Below are 22,249 nucleotides of genomic sequence, written 5' to 3'. Positions count from 1 at the left end.
CAACAGTGCATTCACATGCACAAAAGCAAGCACACACACACACACACACACACACACACACACACACACACACACACACAGACGCGCGCGTGCACACTTACACCTTTTTCTGTGTCTCTGTCTATATACTGAGGCTCCATTCAAACTCCTTGGTGATATTTTGTAATATTTTGTCACTTGCTACATGGATTTCATAACATAAGTCCTCACAGGCGGCTGTAGCTCAGTGGGTAGAGCTGGTTGACTGGTGATCAGAAGATCACTGGTTCGAATCCTGGCTCCCCAGGGCGGGACTGAGCTACATGTCGAAGTATCCTTGAGCAAGATACTGAACCCCAAAGTTGCTCCTGATGTGCAGTTGGCACCTTGTGTGAAGGCAGCCACTGCCATCAGTAAGGGTCCTGCGATGAACTGGCGACTCATCCAGGGTGAACCCTGGCCTACGCCCATAGAGTGAAACTGGATTTGGCCCCAGTAAGCACCGCAACCCCTCAGGGGGGAAAAAGCGTCAACATCCCGCGACCCTCAAGGATAAGCGGAAAAGAAAACGGAACGGAAAAAAAAAAAAAAAGTCCTCACAGCTGGTGAAAAAGAAAAAAAGAACTGCAGGCGAAATAAATCTGTCTTTTCAACAGAAATGCGTGCAAACTCTGCAGCTGAATAGATATGTGTTAAGACATCAAATCTGGATAAATCACGTTGCTCAGAACATTTTTTTTTTTTACTGAAAGGATGTCCTTGCCATTGAAGGTTCAAGCCTCGCTGCTTGATGCTTTCAGTTTTAGCAGTCTTTGATCAATCTTCTGTTTTTCCTTCTCTGCAGGTTGGTGACATTGTGTCAGTGATTGACATGCCCCCTAAAGAAGACACCACATGGTGGAGAGGCAAGCATGGCTTTCAGGTATGTAGCTCACAAAACACGTTTCTCTGTCCATTCCTCTGGCCGTAAACTTTTGATTAGATTTGTTCTTGAGGTACTTCAAGGACAGGAGAGAATGCTGCTTTGAAAAGCAGATAATAAATGCTCAGACTTTGCTGAAAGGCAAAGCAAGATAAACAAAAAAAAAAAACTTTTTTATGTGATGTTTTTCAGCAGTTTACCAGTTGTGTGCCTCCCCTTGGAATGCTGAACTGGTTTAAAGTCCTGTGCAGTGTTCCGTACAATCCTATAACACACTGAAACATGCTGTTGAGGACTTCTGTTACAATCAACTGTAGTTCTCCAAGTTTCATCTCCTAGTATCATGTAGTCTGAGCACTTTATTTGCTTCTAATGCCATCATTTCTGCCTCTAGCTGAAATAAAATGAAAAAAAACATTCAAATACCATTCAAACAAAACATTGTTGGTCAGACTTACTGAGTGGTTGTTCATACAGTAAGCATCCCTGTATCAAAAAGACGGGGCTGTGTGGTGGGGACGAGTTGTTAAAGGTACCAGTTAGGCAATGAAACATAATCCAGGAATTTTCTTTTCGATACTTGATGATCCAAGAAAAATCTCAACACTAACCAGTATCTGTTGAACTCTCCTTTCTTCACAACATAATTTTTCTGGTCCTGTTTGACAATAGATAATTTATGCTGTGTAACAGCACTAGTCACTAAATCATCATTAATTCATGTCAGAATGAAACAACATGTTTAATCCTAAAGCTAGGTTTTAAGGCTCAGGTCTGGCTCACCCTCCTGCCCTCTCTCTTTGTGTGTTTTGGCTCTCTGCTCTCTGGCAAGAAGAAGTCCAACCAGTCAGACAGGAGAGCCGCCAGCAGGCACTAACAGATCAGTTCAGTTATATTCAGACAAGTTGTCAGTCAGTGGAGACCACTGCCCTCCTCTGGATTACAGAGTGTCATCCTTTGTCCACATTAACACATGGTGATGCTCTTAGAAGTTAAACCTGATACTTTATATATTTAATCTACACTTTCTATATTCATTCTAATGTCTGACCTGACTGAAAGTCAAATAGAAGTTGTTTTGGGGAACTAAGCAAGCAGCAAATGCTCAAAGCGAAGTGACACGAACACACCTGCAGTACCAGTGGTATCCATTAGGAAGTAGTGAGTCAGTCAATCAATCAGTGATGTTAGGGGCTGTGTGTGTTTGTCCCATTTGCCTCTAGGCTTCATCTGGCAGTCTTGTTCAGTGTCAAGTTTGTTGCTCTTCAAAAGCAAAACTGCTGTATCAAAGTGGTGTTTACCAAGCAAAGGAAGAGAGAATTAGTATTTACCTTATGTGTGATCTGGTGAAGTCACCTCTTTGTCACCTCATCATTAAATTACCAAACAAGTCCAAAATACCATCTTAGTCACAGTGTTACCAAAAATTAGACTGTGACTAATGTGACACCTAAGTGTAGATCTGGTCTTCTCTCTCTATGTCTTCATTTTATTATCTAAACCTGATTGCACTTCTTCCCACCTCACCCTGCCTGTCTTATTCCTGTATTGTCTCCAGGTTGGCTTCTTTCCCAGCGAGTGTGTGGAGCTCATAAATGATAAAGTGCCGCAGTCCATGACCAACACGGTGCCAAAACCAGGTACACTTCCTCTTCCTCTGAAACCATTCACAGGAAATGTGTTGGAAGGAAGTTACCACTGATGGCACCTAATGTCTCACTGATATGGCTGTGTTTGCAGGATGTGGTTAGGTCTGTGATGGACGATATGGCTCGGGATTTGTGTGTGTGGGTGTGTGTGACACCTTGCCCAATATATAAAAAAAAATGCTCTATAGTGGAGTTCTTGTCTAACAGCTTTATAACCATTTCATGAATTTGAATGAGTGAATACAGTGGAGGTATAGATATTGCCCAACCTGAAAATGAAATGGAACAACAGAACTCTGGCCTGTCCATCTTTGCCTGTTGTCATAGAAGAATATTACAATACGTAATCGTCAGTATAAAGATAACATAATTTATGAACATGGTACAGTGAAAGGAAACTCTGAACTGTGATATGTCATCGACTGATTAAGTCTGCTAATCATTTTATATTGACTCAGCATTATGCAAATCCATTGCAAATAACTGTGCTAATCTATCGGTGTCCAGAGCAAACAGATAAGCTCTTTAGCACACTCCTGAGTGTGCCATGTCAAATGTATAACACAAACCCTCTTGGAATCAAAGAGAACACTTAACAACCACATGTGTGGCGGCTGCAATAAACACTTAAGCTGAACCTGAACTTTGTCCTCCCTCCTTCACACACTGAAGGAGGGAGGTCAAATAGCAGCCCATGCCATTTTGATGCACTGAGCGTCTTTGATCAAACCTCAATGTCTCGAATGACTCCACGTCACTTTTCCAAATTCCAAAGACTGATTCAACCAATATGACTCAACCATCAAGCTGGCTTTGGGGTGGGCAAGTAGAGTTGGGGTTCCTAACCATCGAAGAGCCTCTGAGACTCTGGGTTCTGGTCTGAGTGATGACACAGCAAAAAAAACCCACACGATTTACAGTTATTAGGGCCTTGTATCATTATAGGCGCAGGGTTTCGGGTGCTGTTGGGCGACCATGTTATCTGATGTGCCAGTCAAGTTTAGAACACATGTTTTTAAACCTTTCAGACTATTTGACTGAGCCATAGAGTTAACCGTTGCAGTGCACTCACAGCACACTCCACGGATCATAACCTGATCTGCCGGCTCACTCCCCTGCTTTGAGCAATGTGCCAATGCTTGTTGCTGTTTTTTTGTTTTTTGCATGTGTCCTCAATTGTGCAATTTTCCCTTTGCAGAGTATCCGCAGGTTTTTATATTTCTTATATGCTCAATTAAAAATATGTTGGAGGCATGGATACAGGAAGTATGGGTGCTGAGGGACTGTAGCACAAGAAAGTGTCCACATGATATAAAAACTTTTTTTTAACTATGCAGCTTAATGTTACACTGCGATTCACTGGTTTGTCATGCAAGTGTATGAACTGTACTGCAGACTGGAGTCCCTGTTAACAGTCAAAAACAGGGAGGTCATTGTTATACTTGCTTTGACATCTCTGTGAAATGGCTGTATCCTCATCGTGCTGCACTATTATAAACTATTAAACTTATCCAAGACATAAAGATGATCCCACCACAAATGGACAACTCTTAGTCTGTCAGTTTACATCTGGTAGTAACATGAGTCTTGAGTGACCATTTGAGTCTTTTTGATGATGTGCTTATTTGTATTAAATGCAAGGAAATGCGATACAATCTCAATGTTTTGTAAGCAAGGAAAGAAAAAACTCAAATTTTAACATTTGCCAAATTTACAAGATGGCCTGAATAATTAAGAATTTGTCACAGACAACACTTCACAGAGTTTATGCAGTTTCTTCTTACTCAATAACTCACAAAATAGAGCAATTTTACAAGGAAGTCTGGGGAATGTCTCTCTGTCTCCATCTCCTTACTGTTGTTGACTCTGTAGTTACTGTGGCTGTTTTGAATGATACTATGCTGGCGTTAACATTTGCTGCCTGCTGTAATGCAAGTTTTTAAATTTTTTGTAAATTGCTATGAAGAACTATTTGATACAAAGTTATCCTGGCCATTCAAATTAATTAAAAAAACATGAATGTCCAGCACCATCATTATATAGACCAACCTTTCAGCACCCCCAACTGTGACTGACCTCCAGCATCCCTGGTTGGTGGATTTTATATAAATCTTGGCTTATATTCTACATAGCATATATAACTTAAGTGTGATATTTGATGTTCTAAAACCTGCAGGTGCTCTGTTGTCAGTTATATGACTTTGAATGAGCAGATCCTGGATCGAGTTCATTATCAGTAAGGGTGTCACGATTTCAATTTTAAATCGAAATTAAGTCACAATCTCGAACTTCAATTTAAAAAAATGGAATCGCAACTCTCCCATGCCACGTCCGGTTTATGTTTACCTTCGGGGTGAACCCCTTTCACGTGTTAAGCCGGTCGGGAAATAATACCAGGTAGCCGTGCTGTGTCTTGAGGAGCCGTCACCTTTATTCACAGCCAAACTGCAGACTATATTGTACACTTTATTGCTGTCGCTACTCCTGCTACTACTTTCGCTTCTCCTTCCTCTCCCATTAATTCACTGTCCGCACGTACGCATGCTCCCTCGCTCTCGTTCGCCCACTCACACCTTACGCACACACACCTCCTGCACGCCCTATTCCTGAAAAGGGCAACGCCACTCTTACAACAATGGCAACTGCAGATGCAGGAGACCCATAGACAGAACTTGAACCCCCTCCTCTTTCACTGAAGTCACCGGTGTGGAGGTATTTTGGATTTCTAGTGAGTTATGTTGACAATGTTCACGTTGTTGCAAGCTCTGCAGAAACTAGATGGCAGGTTATTCTGTTTAAGTTTCTAATTGACTGAAGATACAAGTTACTCTTACATTATGTTGTTAATAAATGTTTTAAATTTGACAATGTAGTTGGTACATTGTGAATAAAGGCCAGATTTTATATTGCATAAAAGTCTAGTCTAAAAACGGTATAGCAACCTGTGCTTTAAAAAAATTAATGTAAAATCGAGAATCAAATCAAACCGTGACCTTAGAATCGAAAATTTAATCGAATCGAGGATTTGGAGAATCGTGACACCCCTAATTATCAGTAATGGAACAAATAACTAAATGTAATGTAATGTGTTTAAGCTGCCTGCTTATATGTCAAAGCTGCACTGCTTGTGATCCACTGCAATACATCATTAATACTGTTGTTGTCTCACTGCACAGGGATGTACAGTAGTATTAGCATGTGTCTTGATTTGTTGCATTTGACTGTGACTCCTCTGCCTCAGCCTCCCCCTGCTCTGGCCTGCAGCCTGCTTCTTGGAGTCTCTTCCCTCCCTGTGCGTGTTGGTATACACACTTCATCCACTTGTCCATTCCCTCACTCACACACAAAATGCATTGCAAATTTTGACTTGTATGACATTTTGTTCATCAGAGTTTGGATTTGGTTAAAGTTATGACCCTTAAGATTTCAGTCCTTGATATTTCCAGTGCCACAGTGTAATTTCATGCTGCACTCAGTGCGAGAAGTCGTCTGCACACGACAGCAGGACACAATAACAAGAGTTGGTTAGCTGGCTAAGGAGTTGGAGGTGTGCAACCTGTTGCCTGCAGCTCTGCCCTGTCCTATTTCATTAGCCCACGAAATGTTATAATAATCCATAAAAATTCCATAATTGACTGTTGTCTGTAAATGGAGACACTTTTTTGAAGAGCCAGCACTAACCTGAAAAATGTACAAAGTTGACAAATATAAGTACATGCATATCCTGTGACTGCTTCATAGTAAAAGCCACCAGTTGCATGCTTTTAATGTGAAGCGGCAGCAGTAGAAAATGTTGGATGAGCATTAGCAGTAAGTTTAAACAGTATTATTGCCGTTATGAGAGTCAACGGTAAACACTGATAGATATCAATTTGATCAAACTACAAACAGTAACAGTGGATTACATTCTGCATTGTCTCTAGTGAATCCCTTATGCATAGAAAATGTAGGTAATTGTGTAATGAAGGGATGACACCACCACTGCAGTGAAAACTAATATACAGAACCTTAATTTCATAATGTAAATACACCGAATGTTATTGCTGAAAGATGCAGACTATAAGTGGTGTCAAACAAAGGTTTTATTTCATTAGAATCTTAAGGATTATAACTTTAATATGAAATTTAAGTTCTTTCATGTAAAAAGACATGTTTACTTGTTGAAGTTTCTTCATTGAGTATACGCCATTACAAAAATTTTTTTCATAAACAGTTTATTGCTCTTGAATCAAAGTACCATTTCTATGTAAAGCTGCTGACCTCACGGTCCCAAAGTACACAGTTGCTCTGTTCTCTAACTTGAAGTGCTTCTCTCCCTCTGCTGATTCTCTCATGTCTCCATCATCCATCCATCCATGTGTCTGTTGGTCCATCTGTCCATCGGGCTGCATGCAGACTTGGAGATGGAGAGTGTAATACAGGACAATGCATGGGTGGCCGACCCGCTAAACCACTACAGCCTAAGTTCAGGTAGACAAAAAAACTTTGGTGTGCTGCATCGCTACCCCCCTAACCAAAAACTATCTCCACAACACTGAGTGATGTGTTTGTGCTGTGTTACTCCAATATTACTAGTTTGTATGACTGATTTAACTGGGGTCATAGCTTCACTCTTCATACAGGAAAATGTTGTGGTGGAAGACCATAATAAACTGACCTAACACACTTGCCAAACACATAATGTGTCTACCAATAAGGTTAGTAATCATAGAGCATGTATGGACATTGATATGGAAATTGGTGTTATTTGTGGGAAGTCTGAAGTGTTTGTGTGTTTCTCTTATTGAAACTGCTCTAAGCTCATATAATAAAAGGTCAGTGTGATACAAATAATGGTCATATTTCACTTTTAGTTTGTGATTTTAAGGAAAAGTTCACCTAAAAATGAAAATTCAGTCACACTGTTTTGCCATGGAGCTCCAGAAATGTTTGGTGGACTACAAAACTTCACCCAACTTTCCATCAGCATGTTGTTGGGAATATAATGACCGAACCTTTTTGTTTGGGTGAACTTTTCCATCTACATTTTAAGATAATTCTTCTCAGTATTTCAGGTATTTTTCAGGATTTTTTTTTTCCTGAGTCTGTTATAGCATAGCAAATGTATGAACCAACCCTCCATACTGTGAATACTTGTCTAAAGTTTTGGGATTAGATGTTGTGGTGTAAAAATGCAGCCTCACTTTACAAATGTTGTTCTCAAAAGAGAACATTATTATCCCTCGAGCCCTGTGTTCCTCTCCCCTCAAGGTGTATGCAAATAACTTCAGGGGTGATCCAGGTTACTACAGCATTTTCTCAACACTGCTGAATGTACCCAGTGTCTGGACGGGGGCCAGCTGTGTTTGTGTGTGTCTGTTTGGTCGAAGCTGAAAGGCCACGGCAGGGGTGCTGCGATGCTAGGTCTCGACCGGCCTTGATTTATTTAATCCTTTTACAATGAGGGGGCCTGTAAACCCATCCATTGAGCGTTAAGCTTTGTCCTGCAACAGTAAGAATCTCTGTCTCCCTCTCCATGGTGACTGAAAGAGCACATTCCTGTAGGGAGCCACACAGCACTGGAAAAATATGCCTGCTCTGCCTAGATCCATTCTGCTCACCACTAACCTTTGCTGCTTCCCAGTAAAACCATGGAAATTGTTAACATGCTGCACCGCTCCAGTTAAAATGGAGACGATAGAAGTGATTAGAAGTGATTAGACCTTCGGTTCGTGTGCTTGTGTTGTGGCAGTGGAATCTAAAAAAAAAACAGCAAGTACTCTCTTCACAGTAGAAAACTCTTTTGTTGACATCAATATGAAAACAAAAAGTTGTACAAATTGATAAAAATGACAGTCAGACTTCTTTCCTCCCCAGACAGCTCAATAGACCTACCAGTTACTGACCCAGATGTAGGGCCCCCTCTGTTCCCCTCTTCAGCCTTCGTCATGTCTGGGGACCAGTGATTTGGGCAGCTGTGAGCGTACATGAGCCAAGACAGCTGGTTAAGTGAAGCAGAGAGGAAGGGAAATGAGGAGAGAATGTGTGAGACAGAGTAAGATTTGTCCTCCTGTTCCAGAGGATCTCAGATCATTTCCTGGTGCAGCGCGTCTGAGCTGTGAAACTATTCAATGTCTCTTGTGTAATGTGTTGCTCTGCAGCTTCAATAAGAGACTGGTGTTGTCGTAGACTGCACCTTTGTTTAGGGGAGGCTGCGTCTTATTACATATTAACAACTCAGGCTGTGTTGTAACCGAGTGTGTAAAGCACAAAGATAATTTTTTACACCTTTGCTCTTTTCAGTGGACATACTGCGAGAAATTTGCTAATGCATATCTGTAGTTTCAGTTATCAGAGTTGTATTGCATCAGTATTGTGATCTGTTGGAGTGTGTCATTACTAAAACAAATCATTACGTACTGTGTTGTTGGAAAGCTTCAAAGCTGGCAGGCATTTAACCAACAGACAAACTCCACTGACATTTCAGTGACAACCAATCTGCCTCCCACTGCTCTAATAATGCTACAAATGTTTATTTCAAAGGTATCATGACAAACATATGAAATCCACAATGTGGAAAAATTCATTGGAACTCGCTGTATCTTGTCTGTTGTGCCCCGTGCCATCTATTACAGCTCTTCCTCGTGATCAGTTCAAGGAGAAATGGTAATAGGTTTCACTCTGTGCTTTCAGAAGTTCCCATTTCAGCAGACTGTGACATGTGCTGCACAGAACAAAGTTGTTTAAGTTTAACTTAGTTTGACTTTATCAGGATTTCCCCCAGTGGATTTAATAAGTGCCGGCTGATATTGGGGAAAAAGCAATTTTGTAGATCCTGACATTACATACACGTCGATGAGTATTCACATCCTCTCCATTTTGCCTACACCCACAGCCCCCCACTCTTTTGCCAAGAAAAATCTGCCAAATTATGCAAAATGTGCATTCTGGTGGATCTAAGGGCTGTTGTATCAACTACAGATTGCTGATTGATTTTGTAAACTGACATCCCTGGACATAACGCAGTACTGATTAACTATACACCATGATTTTGTTATTACACTTCCTATTTCTTGAAAATAGGATATAGGCTGGAAAAACCTCTGATCAAACTTTATAAAAAGGCAGTGCTGTTTAAATATGAACCATGATCATGTTCATTGTCTTAGTGAAGGGTTAGAGTGCAGGATTATGATTTGATACAATACTCTTTCTTACCAGCCCACTGCTTAACAGTTTGAAAACAGACTCCAAACCAAAACCAAGCACCACCCAAGTCACAGTATGTCATCCATCAGTGGGAGAGTTTATTGGTCTGGTGGGGAGCAGTGCCATGGTTCTGGTTGTTGAAGGTTTTCTACCTTATGAGCAAAAGGGAATACCACAGCCCTTTTCTTTATTTTCTCTGGTCATGTAATTTTCTCTTAAAGTAAAAGTACACAGAAAACAATGCATTAGAATACTTCAAGTGAAAGTCCTGAATTATAATCCTACAATCCTGCTTTAATAAAAATTAATGAAATATATTGTACTTACAGTTTAAAGGTAAAAGTACTGATCCTGCAAAAGAAAGGTGGCTCATTTATTATCATATATGACATAATTCAATTGTTAATACTCACCTGTCGATGTGTAAACTGCATCTTAATGTTACAGCTGGTCAAGGTAGATCTGTTCTTGGATTGTTATTTTCACTTTTAACTGAATCTTTGCTTTTATATCTTATCTTATTTACATCTTATCTCTTTCTAAAGGGAAAATGTCTCTTTGATGGAACTCAGACACATCTGAAATGTGACAAGGAGCCCCAACTACACACTGTTTTTATATAATGAGCTTATGAGTTAACAAGCCGCGAACAAGACAAAGTAGTTTATTTTATTCATTTATATGTTTTTGATATAAGACTATAGCTGTCAAACAAATGTAGTGAAGTATAAAGTACAATATTTCCCTCTAACCTCAGTGAAATAGAGGTTTTAATTGAATTACTCCAAAGTACAAGTGCCTTAGAAATCAACTTGCACAATTCTTCAGTAAATGTACTTTGTTACTTTCTACCCCTAAAGATGCAAAATATTACAGCCTACATGCAGAGAAAAGTTTGAGGATTGACCAAAAGAAATGTCTTTATGTTACTGAAAGCAATTAAATGCAGTGGGAACGACTGACTGCAGTCTTGTGATTCTGGACCAACAACAAATTAGTTTTGACTTTATTTTGACTCAACATGTCTGCTTAGGGACTAAGCTAGTTAAGGAATTAATAAGATAATGCTTTCAGGGGGCCAAGGGGCCCCTCAGAGAGGAGAGCTGATTTAAAGTCAAGGAAAGGCCATCCTATATGTTGTTTAAGCCGGACTGATTCATCCTGACAATCGATGAGTGTCAGCTAGGTGTTGGTCGGTTAGCAGTCGAGAGTTTCTCTTCCCACCTGACACCAGACCAGTTGGATGAGTTTGAAGACATGAAACTGTAAACCTGGAAGCAGCTGTGGGAAGATTAGGTCCGGTGGTTGAATCAGAATAACAGGAAGTCATTTTTTAAACTGCTTCCACTCTGCTAATATACAGTTACTCTCAGTGACTGTGTACTAGCAGTTTGTCAGCTCAGTCTAATCCAGTGTAGAGACTTTGTATCAATTTTATTTGAACCTTGTGTACAGGCATAGAATTACACAATTAGTCTTTTCATGTAAGTATATAATTATTTTAATGAAGCAATTATTACATTGGGAGCGTTTTGTCGGGGCATAAAAGCAGGGTTACTGCTTGTTTGGAGCATGTGTGTGTACCAGAGAGGAGTGTTTTCCACTGAGTGAACCTCCAGCATGCCTCATGGCAGCCTAAACTCCCTTGTTGCCTTCAAATGCTGTTGGAAATACTAGAATCTGGCACATGTTCAAGTCAGCAATGTAAATATGTCTTTTGGGGGGGGGGGGTTGTCTTGACCGATCACAAACAGGGGTGTGTACATATAACAGTACCAGTGACATTCCTTATTCACGTCGTATCCTCTTCTTCTAACACTACAGCTCAAAGTAGCTCTAAGCTTTTTCATCTTACATGGGTGTTTGGTTCTGTAACACATTTGTGTAATGACTTTGTGACAGTGGTACTGGAATTCAGCAAAGCTTCAGCAAGACAGTTAAAGCATCTGACCTCAGATATAATTACAGATAATAAAGTATTCTGAATCTGAATCTGAATATAGGAGCTTAGAAGGAGCTCCTTGCCTCGTTTTTCAGAAACCGAAAAGCATTGACTGCAAGTTTTCATAAAGTGTTTTTGCTTAAATTTGTCAGCTGAAAGTTATTGTTAGGGCCTTCCCACTCCTTCATATTGAAATCATATACGATTCTTTTCAATTAAACTTAACAGCAGTGTAGAATGTGCTAAACAGCTGGTCTTTCCATATTTCCGGGAGCACTTGAAGGCATCATATGAGGGGTTGTAAACCAATCCGTAGAAGCAGAGCCGGATCCGTGTGGACACTGGCTGACAGAGCAGAGAGGAAGGACAGCCGCGCTACTCGGTGGGGCTAAACTTTTAGCTTTAAATGGTCCTTCTCATTTGCTTAGGGAATTCACCGTTTCTCCGACACTAAGGAAAGTTTGTCATTCATACGGTTAGCGAGAAAAAATACAAGATAACAATAGTGGATAGTTGGACTTTGGACTTTCGGAAAAAAAAAAAATCCTGTCATATCTCAAGGCAAGTCCAGCGTTATGGAGGAAAGGTAAGAAAACGTGTTTTAACAATGTCGCATCAGATGTTTTATATTCGCTACAATGTTCCCTCGTGTTTATATGATAGTCAGTCTTATTTAACAGCACAGTTAACAGCTACACGTATGCTACATGTGTCGTGTTTTATCAGGAATAAACGATGTGAAGAGGCGGCACTTTGAATGATGGAGAGTTTCCTAGGCCTTGAGAAGTGTGGAAAATATTGCTCCTTCCTCACATGACTGCACAACTGTTTTTCCCTTCCATTTACTCGATCGTTACAGGATTGAAATGGCTCATTGATAGTATTTGCTTCTTACCCTAAGTGTAAGCATGTTTATAATTTCACTCTAATGTAATAAGGGTTAAAAAAAACGAAGAAAGGTTTGGCTTTTAAAGTGCAATTCTGGACTAACTAGCGAAGACAGGAGTGATGTCTAGCTGTTAACAAACGTCATAAACACCACTTGAATAAATCAGCTCTCACATCAGTGCTATAGTTTAGTACCAGGTAGTAAAAAGCAGTCAGTTGTCCAGCAAACTGAACTGAAATTTGTTAAGGGGTTCACTTTGTTAAAGGGGCACTATGTAGTTAGGGGGAAGAAATTCAAAATCAGAATGTTTTATATTAACAATGTTAATGAGGAAGTTGTACAATCTGTGCCCCAAACAAAGTATTTATTTCTTCCATTACTGAATAAACAAGCTGTTCTCAGAGGAAAATGAGATTCCAAGAATACTGTTTAAAGGGACCGGCAGGGTCCGCCACATATAAACCAAGTAAAACAGTGCGAAATTGTAACATGAAAACAAAGTGAGTCTGCGTAAATTTTTTGAGGCGTAAACAATCAACTCAATGGAGAACTTTATATTCTGATTAAAATGGCTTCCCCCAAAACTACATACTGCACCTTTAAAATATGTTGGGGGTTTTTTTTATATGTAAAAAGTGTCTTGGAGTTGCACCCATTCGTAGTGCTTTGGTTTAAAAATTGCTCTTGGTACTGATGCTGACATTTGTTGATAATGTAGTATACAGTTAAACCATTTGGCCTAATTATCAATGGCTGAGACCACACAGGGCCCAGCTGACCTCACCCCTCTGTCCTCTCTCCCCTCTGCTGAAGTTATGTTCAGTGGGGCATTGAGAGTCGGAACAATAAGACATTTTGCTCCGACTATCACCACACACTTGGCTTTTAGGTCCATACAGAGGTCACTGTCACTCACGGCCGCCTTTCATAGTCAGACGCTGCTCTGCTGTTGACACACTAAACAGCCATCCAGACACACCAACAGGAGACGATAAGGATTTGTTTAATGGGTGTAAACACAGTGCCTCCCTGTGTGAATTTCTGATTGTAGTTGGATAAGAAATGCAAACGTTATCTCTGTGGTAGACACGTCTCAATGGACACGTCCGTCTTTCGACGACAGGGATCAGGAAGTGAAGTTGGTCTGTTGAGTTCTTTAATTGGCTGTAAAACGTAATCTACTCTAGAAAAGGTTGTCTGGCATGTTTCATTGTGGCTAAAAGGATAATTGAGAGGCTTTTCTGCGAGCTGTGTTGTAGAAAAGTAGCCAAAAGTCACACTTGAGTAAAAGTTAAGTCATCACTTTAAAATATTACTTGAAACCCATGTGAAAAATAATTGAGTAAAAGATTTAAAGTATCTGATATTAAATGTACATCAGTATCAATAGTACAAGTAAAATTGAACTACACATATATTCACATGTACTACAATATATACTGTATACTATGGGTTGACTGATTCAATGGATCCAATATTCAGCATTTTTAGTATAGTATAGTAGTACCTGACTACAGTACTTATACTACAGTAAATATACCCAGTCAAGCTAATCTTCAATTATGTCCTTGCATGGTAAGTAAATGCAATAGTATTGCATACATTGTCAGACTCACAGTATTCACTCAGATGATTGTCAAACTTTGTCACATTTAATTTAAGGGTCTAGAAAGACCCAGCTATTAGTTAAAGGACCTGTTTAAAAAGAAATTTGGCCCATCTACAAATCACATTCCAGCAAAAAACCTTGTTCTCAAAGCTATCACAGCATGCTATAATCATATCGAACTCATTCACATCGTGATTTTCTAAAACTACAACTGTGAAGAGAGGGGCAGTTTGAAGTTCCCGCTCTGGTGTGCATGGTTGTCATGTCATGCGGGGGTGCTGGGCTGAGCTGAGCTGTGATGAGAGCATTATGAAGCCCAGAGGAGTTGCTGCCACGCCCACTGGTGGTTGTGTATTCAGGGAGCACTGACACGCACAGTGTTTGTATCAAATATTTCAGGCTAGAGTCTGCTGATTGGCTCTATGGTGTCACTGATCTACTTTAGGAAGCAGTTACTCTATTGTGTTGCTATGAAGTTATGATTTTCCCCCAGTCTCTTTCCGTGTCATTTGAAAAGCTCCTGACTCGAATGAGGCAGCCAGTTTGGGGTTGGATCGAGGAAAGGGAGCATGATGTTTGCCATTACGACCGTAATTGTTCCTGTTGTAATGCTTGGCTTCTTTTCCCCTCACCCCCGGCTCATCATATCCTCTCACTGGACTCTCTCGGGGAAAAGCCTCGTCATAGTCATACAGTGAGCATTATAACCTTCCTTCACTGTGTTGAGCCTTGTCCTGTCTGGATTATTATCTGTTACATATGCAAATAACAGTTAGGGAAACTGTCTCTCATTTCCCTAGCTGATAATCTCTGAGCTACCACCCCTCTGCAACAGTGTCACCTGTCAAATATGTACCATGAGTATGAGTTATGTAAATATCCTGAAATATTCTACAGAAATCATTTTATATCAACTGTTTGTGGCCACGCTTTATTGGTAATGGTTAGTACTTCTGTCACTAATAATGTCGCTGTGTTTCTGGAGGAGCTACATCAAGTCTGAAAAAAATTAACCCAGTGATGTCATCCGACACTGATGTCACCAGGGTTATTATATCATTCAGCCGAAGATGACTCATTTGTAATTAAAAGCCTATGACGCAAACTGGTGGTGTGGAGTTTGGAAGACATGGATGATTAACAGGCAGGAAGGTCTACGTCTTTATTTAAGTAAATGAATCAGGACAAGGACACACTAACTCCTATTTTGAGGATAACTTATGTTCTCTTGCACTTGTACATCTTTAGCCTTCACCATTTTCTAACAGGTACCTGATCAGTACTGTGCATGTGCAAATCTCAACAGAGATGACAAGGAAGTGAGATAGCTCACTTGCCCGGTTTTTGGGAAGAAGAGTTTGACTCACTCTAGTATCTACAAAGGTATCTCAGCCTGTGCTGCACATATATATATTGGCTATTATTTTCTAAACGTGTCCCTTGCAGTACTCAACACTTCCTGCAAGTGCAGCTATAAATCTTTAATTACAGGCACATAAAGCATTTGTAAGGCTTTATCAGTCCCACTATTCTTAAATTAAAAGTGCCTTCCGTGCTGTATTTCAGCAGTGCTGAGCATGCTGTAAGAGCTTCAGGGCCTGGGGCTGGTATCTGCCTTGACATTAAGCAGATGGGAGTCTCTGTCCGTCATCTGGAGAGTCATGCCTGTCATTGTACTCCTCTTCCTCGCATCTTAAAGTCAGTCTGGCTTCCTGAATAAAAGCGACATGTCAGTGTTAGCCAAACAGTCGCACAGCCAGCCCCCCTCCTCTACATGATACTGAAGGCTGTTTTTGATGCCTCACCAGCGAGTAAACAAAGCTGCCTCAGCGGTTTGTGTGCGGGCTTAGCAGCGCAGAAGGAATTTCTCCCTAAGGGGTGAATTGGAGCTCCACTTTTTCCTGAAATGGACCGATGGGTCTTGTGTGCATACGCTGGCTCAGAGGCCGGCTGTTGATTCAGTATTGATTGTGCTGCTTCATTAAAATGCCACACAATAGAGACTGAGTACTCCAAAGTTTGATTCACACATTTTTTTTGGTTGCAGGATTGTGGTAGTTGTGGAACAGTCCTGGCAAGAGTGTGTTTATTTTGAGACACTACTGTGTGTTTTGAGCATCAGCCAAAATAATTCAACTATAGAGAACACAAACTGACAGAATAGATTTAATTATCATCTCAAAAAAGTGAAACCTCACAGTGTGTGTAAAGCATCTTGCAGAGTGGCTAGTGACATGCAAAGAATGGCACCAATCTGAGCATTTTAGGAAAATTGCCTGTCACCAGTTTTACCAATTATTTTTAACAATCATGTGTCCAGTTTTTTCCCCTATCAACTCATCCCCTGACACTTAAGGTTACTGATATAGCATTGCACTCCCATAACATGGTTGGACTCACAGTGGACAGGATTTTTTGTTTTGTTTGAATGAGTTTGTTTTTTAAAAAGAGGATTAAAAAAGAGAGCTATCAGTGAGACTGTCTTTTTTTTATTCCATGCATTCTTCTTCTTTGTTGTAACCTGGCACTGCAAACTTTACCCACAATGCAAAATGACCACAAACACTTTGTCAGAGAGTTGGGGGTACCTCTAGCAGAGATGTCTGCCACAGAGGTCTGGTAAGCACACTCCACACCCGCAGATTGTTTTCTTTGTCAAACTTAAATTTTTCGCCACAGTTTTTTTTCTCGTGTGCAGTAGGGCTGTAGGAACTAACAATCTCGGGTCTCTCACCATGGGCCCCTGTGGCTGTCCACTTAGTGTTTTAGTCAGGGACAACAATGGTCTGGAGTGCTCGGGGTGAAGCACTTGTGTGGTGAGAGAGAATGCTGATTCTAATTTTTGATTCAAATTAGCTCGGTAGCTGACTTAGCTACTTAGTTGAACTTGACAACATTCAGTGTCTGGGCTACTCTGTTCCCACAAATGAGGTTTTTTGTATGTTATGGTGGTTTCTGGCCTCCCCTGACATTAAAAATGAAACACTTGTGTCATTTCTGATAAACCTGATGAAATGTTCATTGTGTTCAACGTGCTAAATTTAACCGCTAACATTACAAAATTAGAAAGTGATGCCTCCCTCCTTGTCACCAGAGTTACCAGTGTCTAAACTGAATTATTTCTTAGCAATAAAGCTACCTGCTTAAAGTTATTGGTAATGTTGAAATGCCCTCTAGTTGACAACACATGTAACAACCACATGCTTATGGTGGCATTGACAATGCATATGCCTCTATATATGCCACATAGATACATATAGACAAATTGACACATTTGAGTATTAAAGATTGGAATGTAATTTAGATATGAATTACATTTAAATGGGGTTATAGAGTAAGATTGATGGCACTAATATGCAGTTGTACTCACCAACACCTGAAATCTAAGATGTGTAAAATCAGTGGAGTTTGCCCTTACTTTCACTTGTCCTTGACAAGTGTCTGATTTAAATGAGCAAATATGAGTGAAACTTAATGACTGTCACTAAACATACTTCCCTACCCAAAGAGTTTCGGAGACCTTTCTTCGTGTATCTTTGTTAGAATTCAGCTATCACAATCAGAAACTGTTCAATTAATTCAGCTACAAAGTAACGTTCCATTCCTGTCAGCTCATTAGTTTTTCTCTGCTCTTGATGTTTGCATTCTAAATATACTCGACGGACTGTCAATTAAGTCTGCTGCGCGCAATTTACCTCCATAGTGTACATTTAGCATGCAAAACAGGCAGACTCATTAATTTTTACCTAATGGTCTCTGGGCAAGAGGGCCAAGTCTCACACAGCAGATGCTTTTTAATGGCTCTTTTGAATAATTACATTCATAACAGTACATGTGTGTGCCTCATGATGCCGGTAAGACTCCACAAATCATTGCTGAAAGAGCTGTGAGTAAAGAGGCTGCCTTGACACATTTATTGTATTGTTATCCTCCAAACACACAGTTGAGTTTTAGCTTCTTTAACTCAGCTTGTTTTGTGTCAGGAGTATGGTAAGCGCTGGCCTACTTTCATTTGTAATGTGTTGGAAGCACAGCTCAGCGAAGCACAGCAAATAGAGGCTCTCTCCTAAGTCTAGTTATTTATGTAATTGTACTTTAAATGCTGTCTTCTTTAAATTGCAACCTATGTGTTTGTGTTGATCTGAAGTCTGGAGCAGATAGGATAAATATGATGGCAAGGCTATGAAACACATGAGAGAAGTGGAAAGGTTGTGATCTGGACTGTCTTATTATCAGTTAAAGCTATGTGTCCTGGAATGATTAAAAAAAACTGATGCAACACAGCAGTTTTCCACTTTAGCCTGGAGCACCTCAGACGGGAGATATCAGTGTGTCACTCTGTTTTCACTGATTTAGTGAAGTTCCAGATGGTGCGGCTGAAAGAACACATTGATCATCAATCAGAAAGATAATGGCTGTTTTAATGCTGTCCCAATTCCCGAGTTGTTGTTTTTTTCTTCTTGACTGAGGCTGTGTTTAAATGTTTCAGATTTCATGATCATGGAACATGTTGCTGCTGAGTGCTCCACAGCCTTTTGTTGGTCTCTACAGTTCAGAGAGCGTAGTGCTGTGGAAGTCTGCACAGTTACGAAATAATAGGAAGAGTTGTTGGTCAAAGTCCATGTGAAGGGCAGCACAGTGGAAGTGTCCACAGAGGATCAAAGAGAGACTAGAAAGGTGAGATCGAGACATATGTTTTACCTGAAACAGTGACGTGAGCCGAGTGCAGACCACTGACACCAGCAAGAGAACAGAGAGACAAAGGAGATGAGAGTGGACTGGGTGTCATTGTCTTCTCCGAGATGTCTCAGATCTGAGTTGAAAGCTGTACAGTGCATTGAAATTATGAATAAGGAAAGAAAAGGGCAACCGTGGCTGCTTTAAAGGATATGTCACCCAATAATTAAAATTCAATCATTATCTACTCCCATGCTTAACAACAGAAGTAGAGTGGAGACTTGTTTTAAAACGAGGGGGAAAAAAAAAAAAAAACACCTGGGGGGAGCATAAAATGGCTCCATACAGCCTGTGCCGCTTTATTTAAGTCTGAGTGATTTGAAAAATGAGCTCCAGGCTTACCGTTTTCTGGCGTAGCAGCAACAGTTAAGATTTTGACTTTAAAAAGAGTGTAAATAATAACTACAGAAATGTTTTACGGCCTGCAAAACTGAACCCGATGTTCCATTGGCATGAGGGTGAGTAGACAAGAATGACTGAATTTTCATTTTTGGGTAAACTCATCCTTTCAGAGATTTCAAGTTTTTATTTGAGCAGTATACTATAGATATCAGGATTAGTAGGATCATCTGCTTCTCAGGGAGAGGTTTGAATGAGAATACATTTTGAAAATGTAACCTTGAAAATTAAAAGTTCAGTGTTAAGATGGTTGTTTTTTCAGCCAGCAGTCAAACTGATACTAATCTCCAGAGAGCTTGAGTATCTCTATCTAACATCTAACTTGACATTTGACTGAGTGGCATCAGTGCACCTACTGTCCAAGAGAAGGCATGTGAGATGCTCTGATTATTTGATCAGTCAGTGGAAAACTCTGAAATCGTTTAGCATGACAGTTTTATTTTCAGTTGAAGATCATCCGTGTCTCTTTAAGACTGATAGATGACTCAAACTGAACCTATTTCGAAAACGAGATCAAGTAACTGACCAGAGGCCAACACACACACAAGCAGAGAACGCAACTGGTGTGTAGTTTAAGAAGCTTACGACCCTTTCCCAGACATACTATCTGATTAATGCGGTTTGGGTTTTTAAGTAGGTCTGCTCCTTTTTTTGTGTTGTTTTGAAGGGGAGCGGAGGATACTGGTGTTGGATGTGGAGGATTCCTTTGTAGTTGCCTGGGAGGTGGTATTTAAGAACGAAGCTTTCGCCCCAAGGAAACTACACATGCATAAAGGAAGGGTTTGCATTAGAATGAAGCTCAAATGCACAATGGGACAACCCTGAGCGGCTTGTATGGGGTTCCAGTCTAGTGCACATACAGATCTTGTGTGAAAACTGACCTAGTGTCAAACCCACACTTACTGTAGAGTAGTCAACAGCTGTGTAAGAGATCTAAGATGTATCCTTCCTTCCTCCCCTCCTTCTTCAGTGTCTAAGAAACACGGCAAGCTGATCACCTTCTTGCGCTCCTTCATGAAGTCCAGGCCCACCAAGCAGAAGCTGAAGCAGAGAGGCATCCTCCGGGAGAGGGTGTTCGGCTGCGATCTGGGAGAACACCTCCTCAACTCAGGACATGATGGTGAGAAACATGCACACCTCAGAGCCATTCTATTTAGTTTTTGGTTAACAGCTTAAATTCTCAAATGGTGGTCAGGTCCTTAATTTACCCAGACCTTTATTTACAGCAGAGATAACTGATTTATCTGCAGCAGGCTTATAGTGGAGGCAGGCTTTGATGCACAGTTTTACAGACACAGCACACACTGTATGTAAACAACAGGCCTCGCTGCTTGTAATTGAGATATTTGCTGGACTAAAGTCCATACCAACATTAATCTGCTGCAACCACATTGATTTTCAGTGCTCTCAGCAGCATGATGTCTGACAGGTGAGCTGATGTGATGGTCTCGATGACAGAGTGGAAGGGTAATGGTCTCCTTATTACACTGTAACATAAGCTCCATGCAGCATAATGATGCCACTCTGCTGTTGAAGCTTAATCGATAACTTAATTTCAGTTCATCTTGAAAACCCATTTATTCATGTTAATGGATCATATTCTGTGTCTGGACATGTAATGGTTCTCATCCTACCAGCACATTAGCTCACAGTGATCACATGTGAGTGTGACCAGTCCTGTCCATTTAACAAGCTTGTGGTCACAGATGTTGGGCGTTCTGCATCACAGTCATACATTCATGTGTGAGGGAGTCAATCGTTGGCCTCTGTAAACCCTGCCTTGCCTTGACATGGAGAGATAAGCCACTCAGTCACACTTAGCTAGGTAAAATGGTCTTCGCCAGACTTCTTGTAAGACACAAAAGATAGCTATGACATTATAGAGCGAGAGAAATTTGGTTAATGATAATCATTTGTGGTTTATAAATAGGGATATGAGCGATTTGTTGACTAGTTGGTTAAACATTGCTACCCTCACTAGTCGACACCAGTAGTACTAGTCATTTAAACGTATTATTGACATTGTTTGTTACTGGTATACTGGGAAATTGTGATGAACGCTTTTCACAATTTTTTGACTTTCTATAGACTTAACATGTTAATCATTGTTGCAGTCCAGAGCCCAGCTCATAAATGAGCAAACAGATCTGTCCATATTCAGTGCCAAGAAGCTTTCACTTTTTCTTGGTGTTCTTAAATCAGATTATAAATGTTGTTTAACAGATCAAAATCATCACTGCAATCCGCTTGAAGCTGTTGCTTTGAATGTTGTGTTTTTAATTAGAATTTAAGTGGATGAATACTTGTTTTATGTCCAACACTGACTTCACATTCAACAAGATGTTGCGTATCTTTGTGATAAGAGGATCTCATAACAAAATGTTCCTACATGAAGGAGAGGATTTATCCACCCTCACTGTTCTCTCCTCTGCAGAATGCCAACTAGTTTCTTCGAATTTCGCCTTGTTTTCTCTTTTCGCTATGTGTGGAATTTGTCTGAACAGCTGCTTCAGCGAGTGTCCCACTCTCTGTCATCCTCTGAATGATGTGTGAGCTGTGGGAGGCCTGGGAGCCTCCTTATACACATACACACCATCCTTATCTCCCATACCCCCCCCCCCCCCACACACACACACACACAGATAAATAACATGTCTCTCTGATTCATAGTTGCTGAAGGAGAATGAAGAAGCTCTGTGTTTTTCTGAGGTTTTTCTTCTTTGTCTGTCTATCTCTAACACACAATCACTGGCTTTGTGCTTTAAAGCAGATTGTGATTGGCCGTCTCACTCACAGACAACAACATGTTAACTCACCGTTCGCTTCATGTAGAAAATAGGCTGAAGGCCAACAAACGGCACAAAACAAAAAAATTTAATAAACTCTGTTTCTACTTCACAAGGTTCAAGTGTTTCCACCCTCAGCTGGAAAAGTG

At 40.5% G+C, this 22,249-nt stretch overlaps 1 protein-coding gene across 6 annotated transcripts in view; it reads left to right on the top strand.

The window, feature by feature from the left end:
* The window catches only part of arhgap32b (Rho GTPase activating protein 32b), a 127,882-nt gene that overhangs the window by 93,396 nt on the left and 12,237 nt on the right, over positions 1 to 22,249 (top strand). For 3 of the 6 annotated variants that reach the window (XM_030437072.1, XM_030437071.1, XM_030437075.1), the window contains 5 exons: positions 824 to 901; positions 2,460 to 2,541; positions 5,792 to 5,842; positions 6,946 to 7,020; positions 20,285 to 20,434. In XM_030437072.1, coding sequence (XP_030292932.1) covers positions 824 to 901; positions 2,460 to 2,541; positions 5,792 to 5,842; positions 6,946 to 7,020; positions 20,285 to 20,434 — 436 coding nt within the window. Of the gene's footprint in view, positions 1 to 823; positions 902 to 2,459; positions 2,542 to 5,791; positions 5,843 to 6,945; positions 7,021 to 11,479; positions 12,267 to 20,284; positions 20,435 to 22,249 lie in introns of those variants that run through there. The other 3 variants (XM_030437073.1, XM_030437074.1, XM_030437076.1) reach the window with 3 other exon arrangements.

The sequence above is a fragment of the Sparus aurata genome, chromosome 13 (assembly GCF_900880675.1).
Source record: "Sparus aurata chromosome 13, fSpaAur1.1, whole genome shotgun sequence".
NCBI classification, from domain to species: domain Eukaryota; kingdom Metazoa; phylum Chordata; class Actinopteri; order Spariformes; family Sparidae; genus Sparus; species Sparus aurata.
Note: the sequence above shows the minus strand (reverse complement) of the source record. Positions and strands in the feature narration are given on the sequence as shown.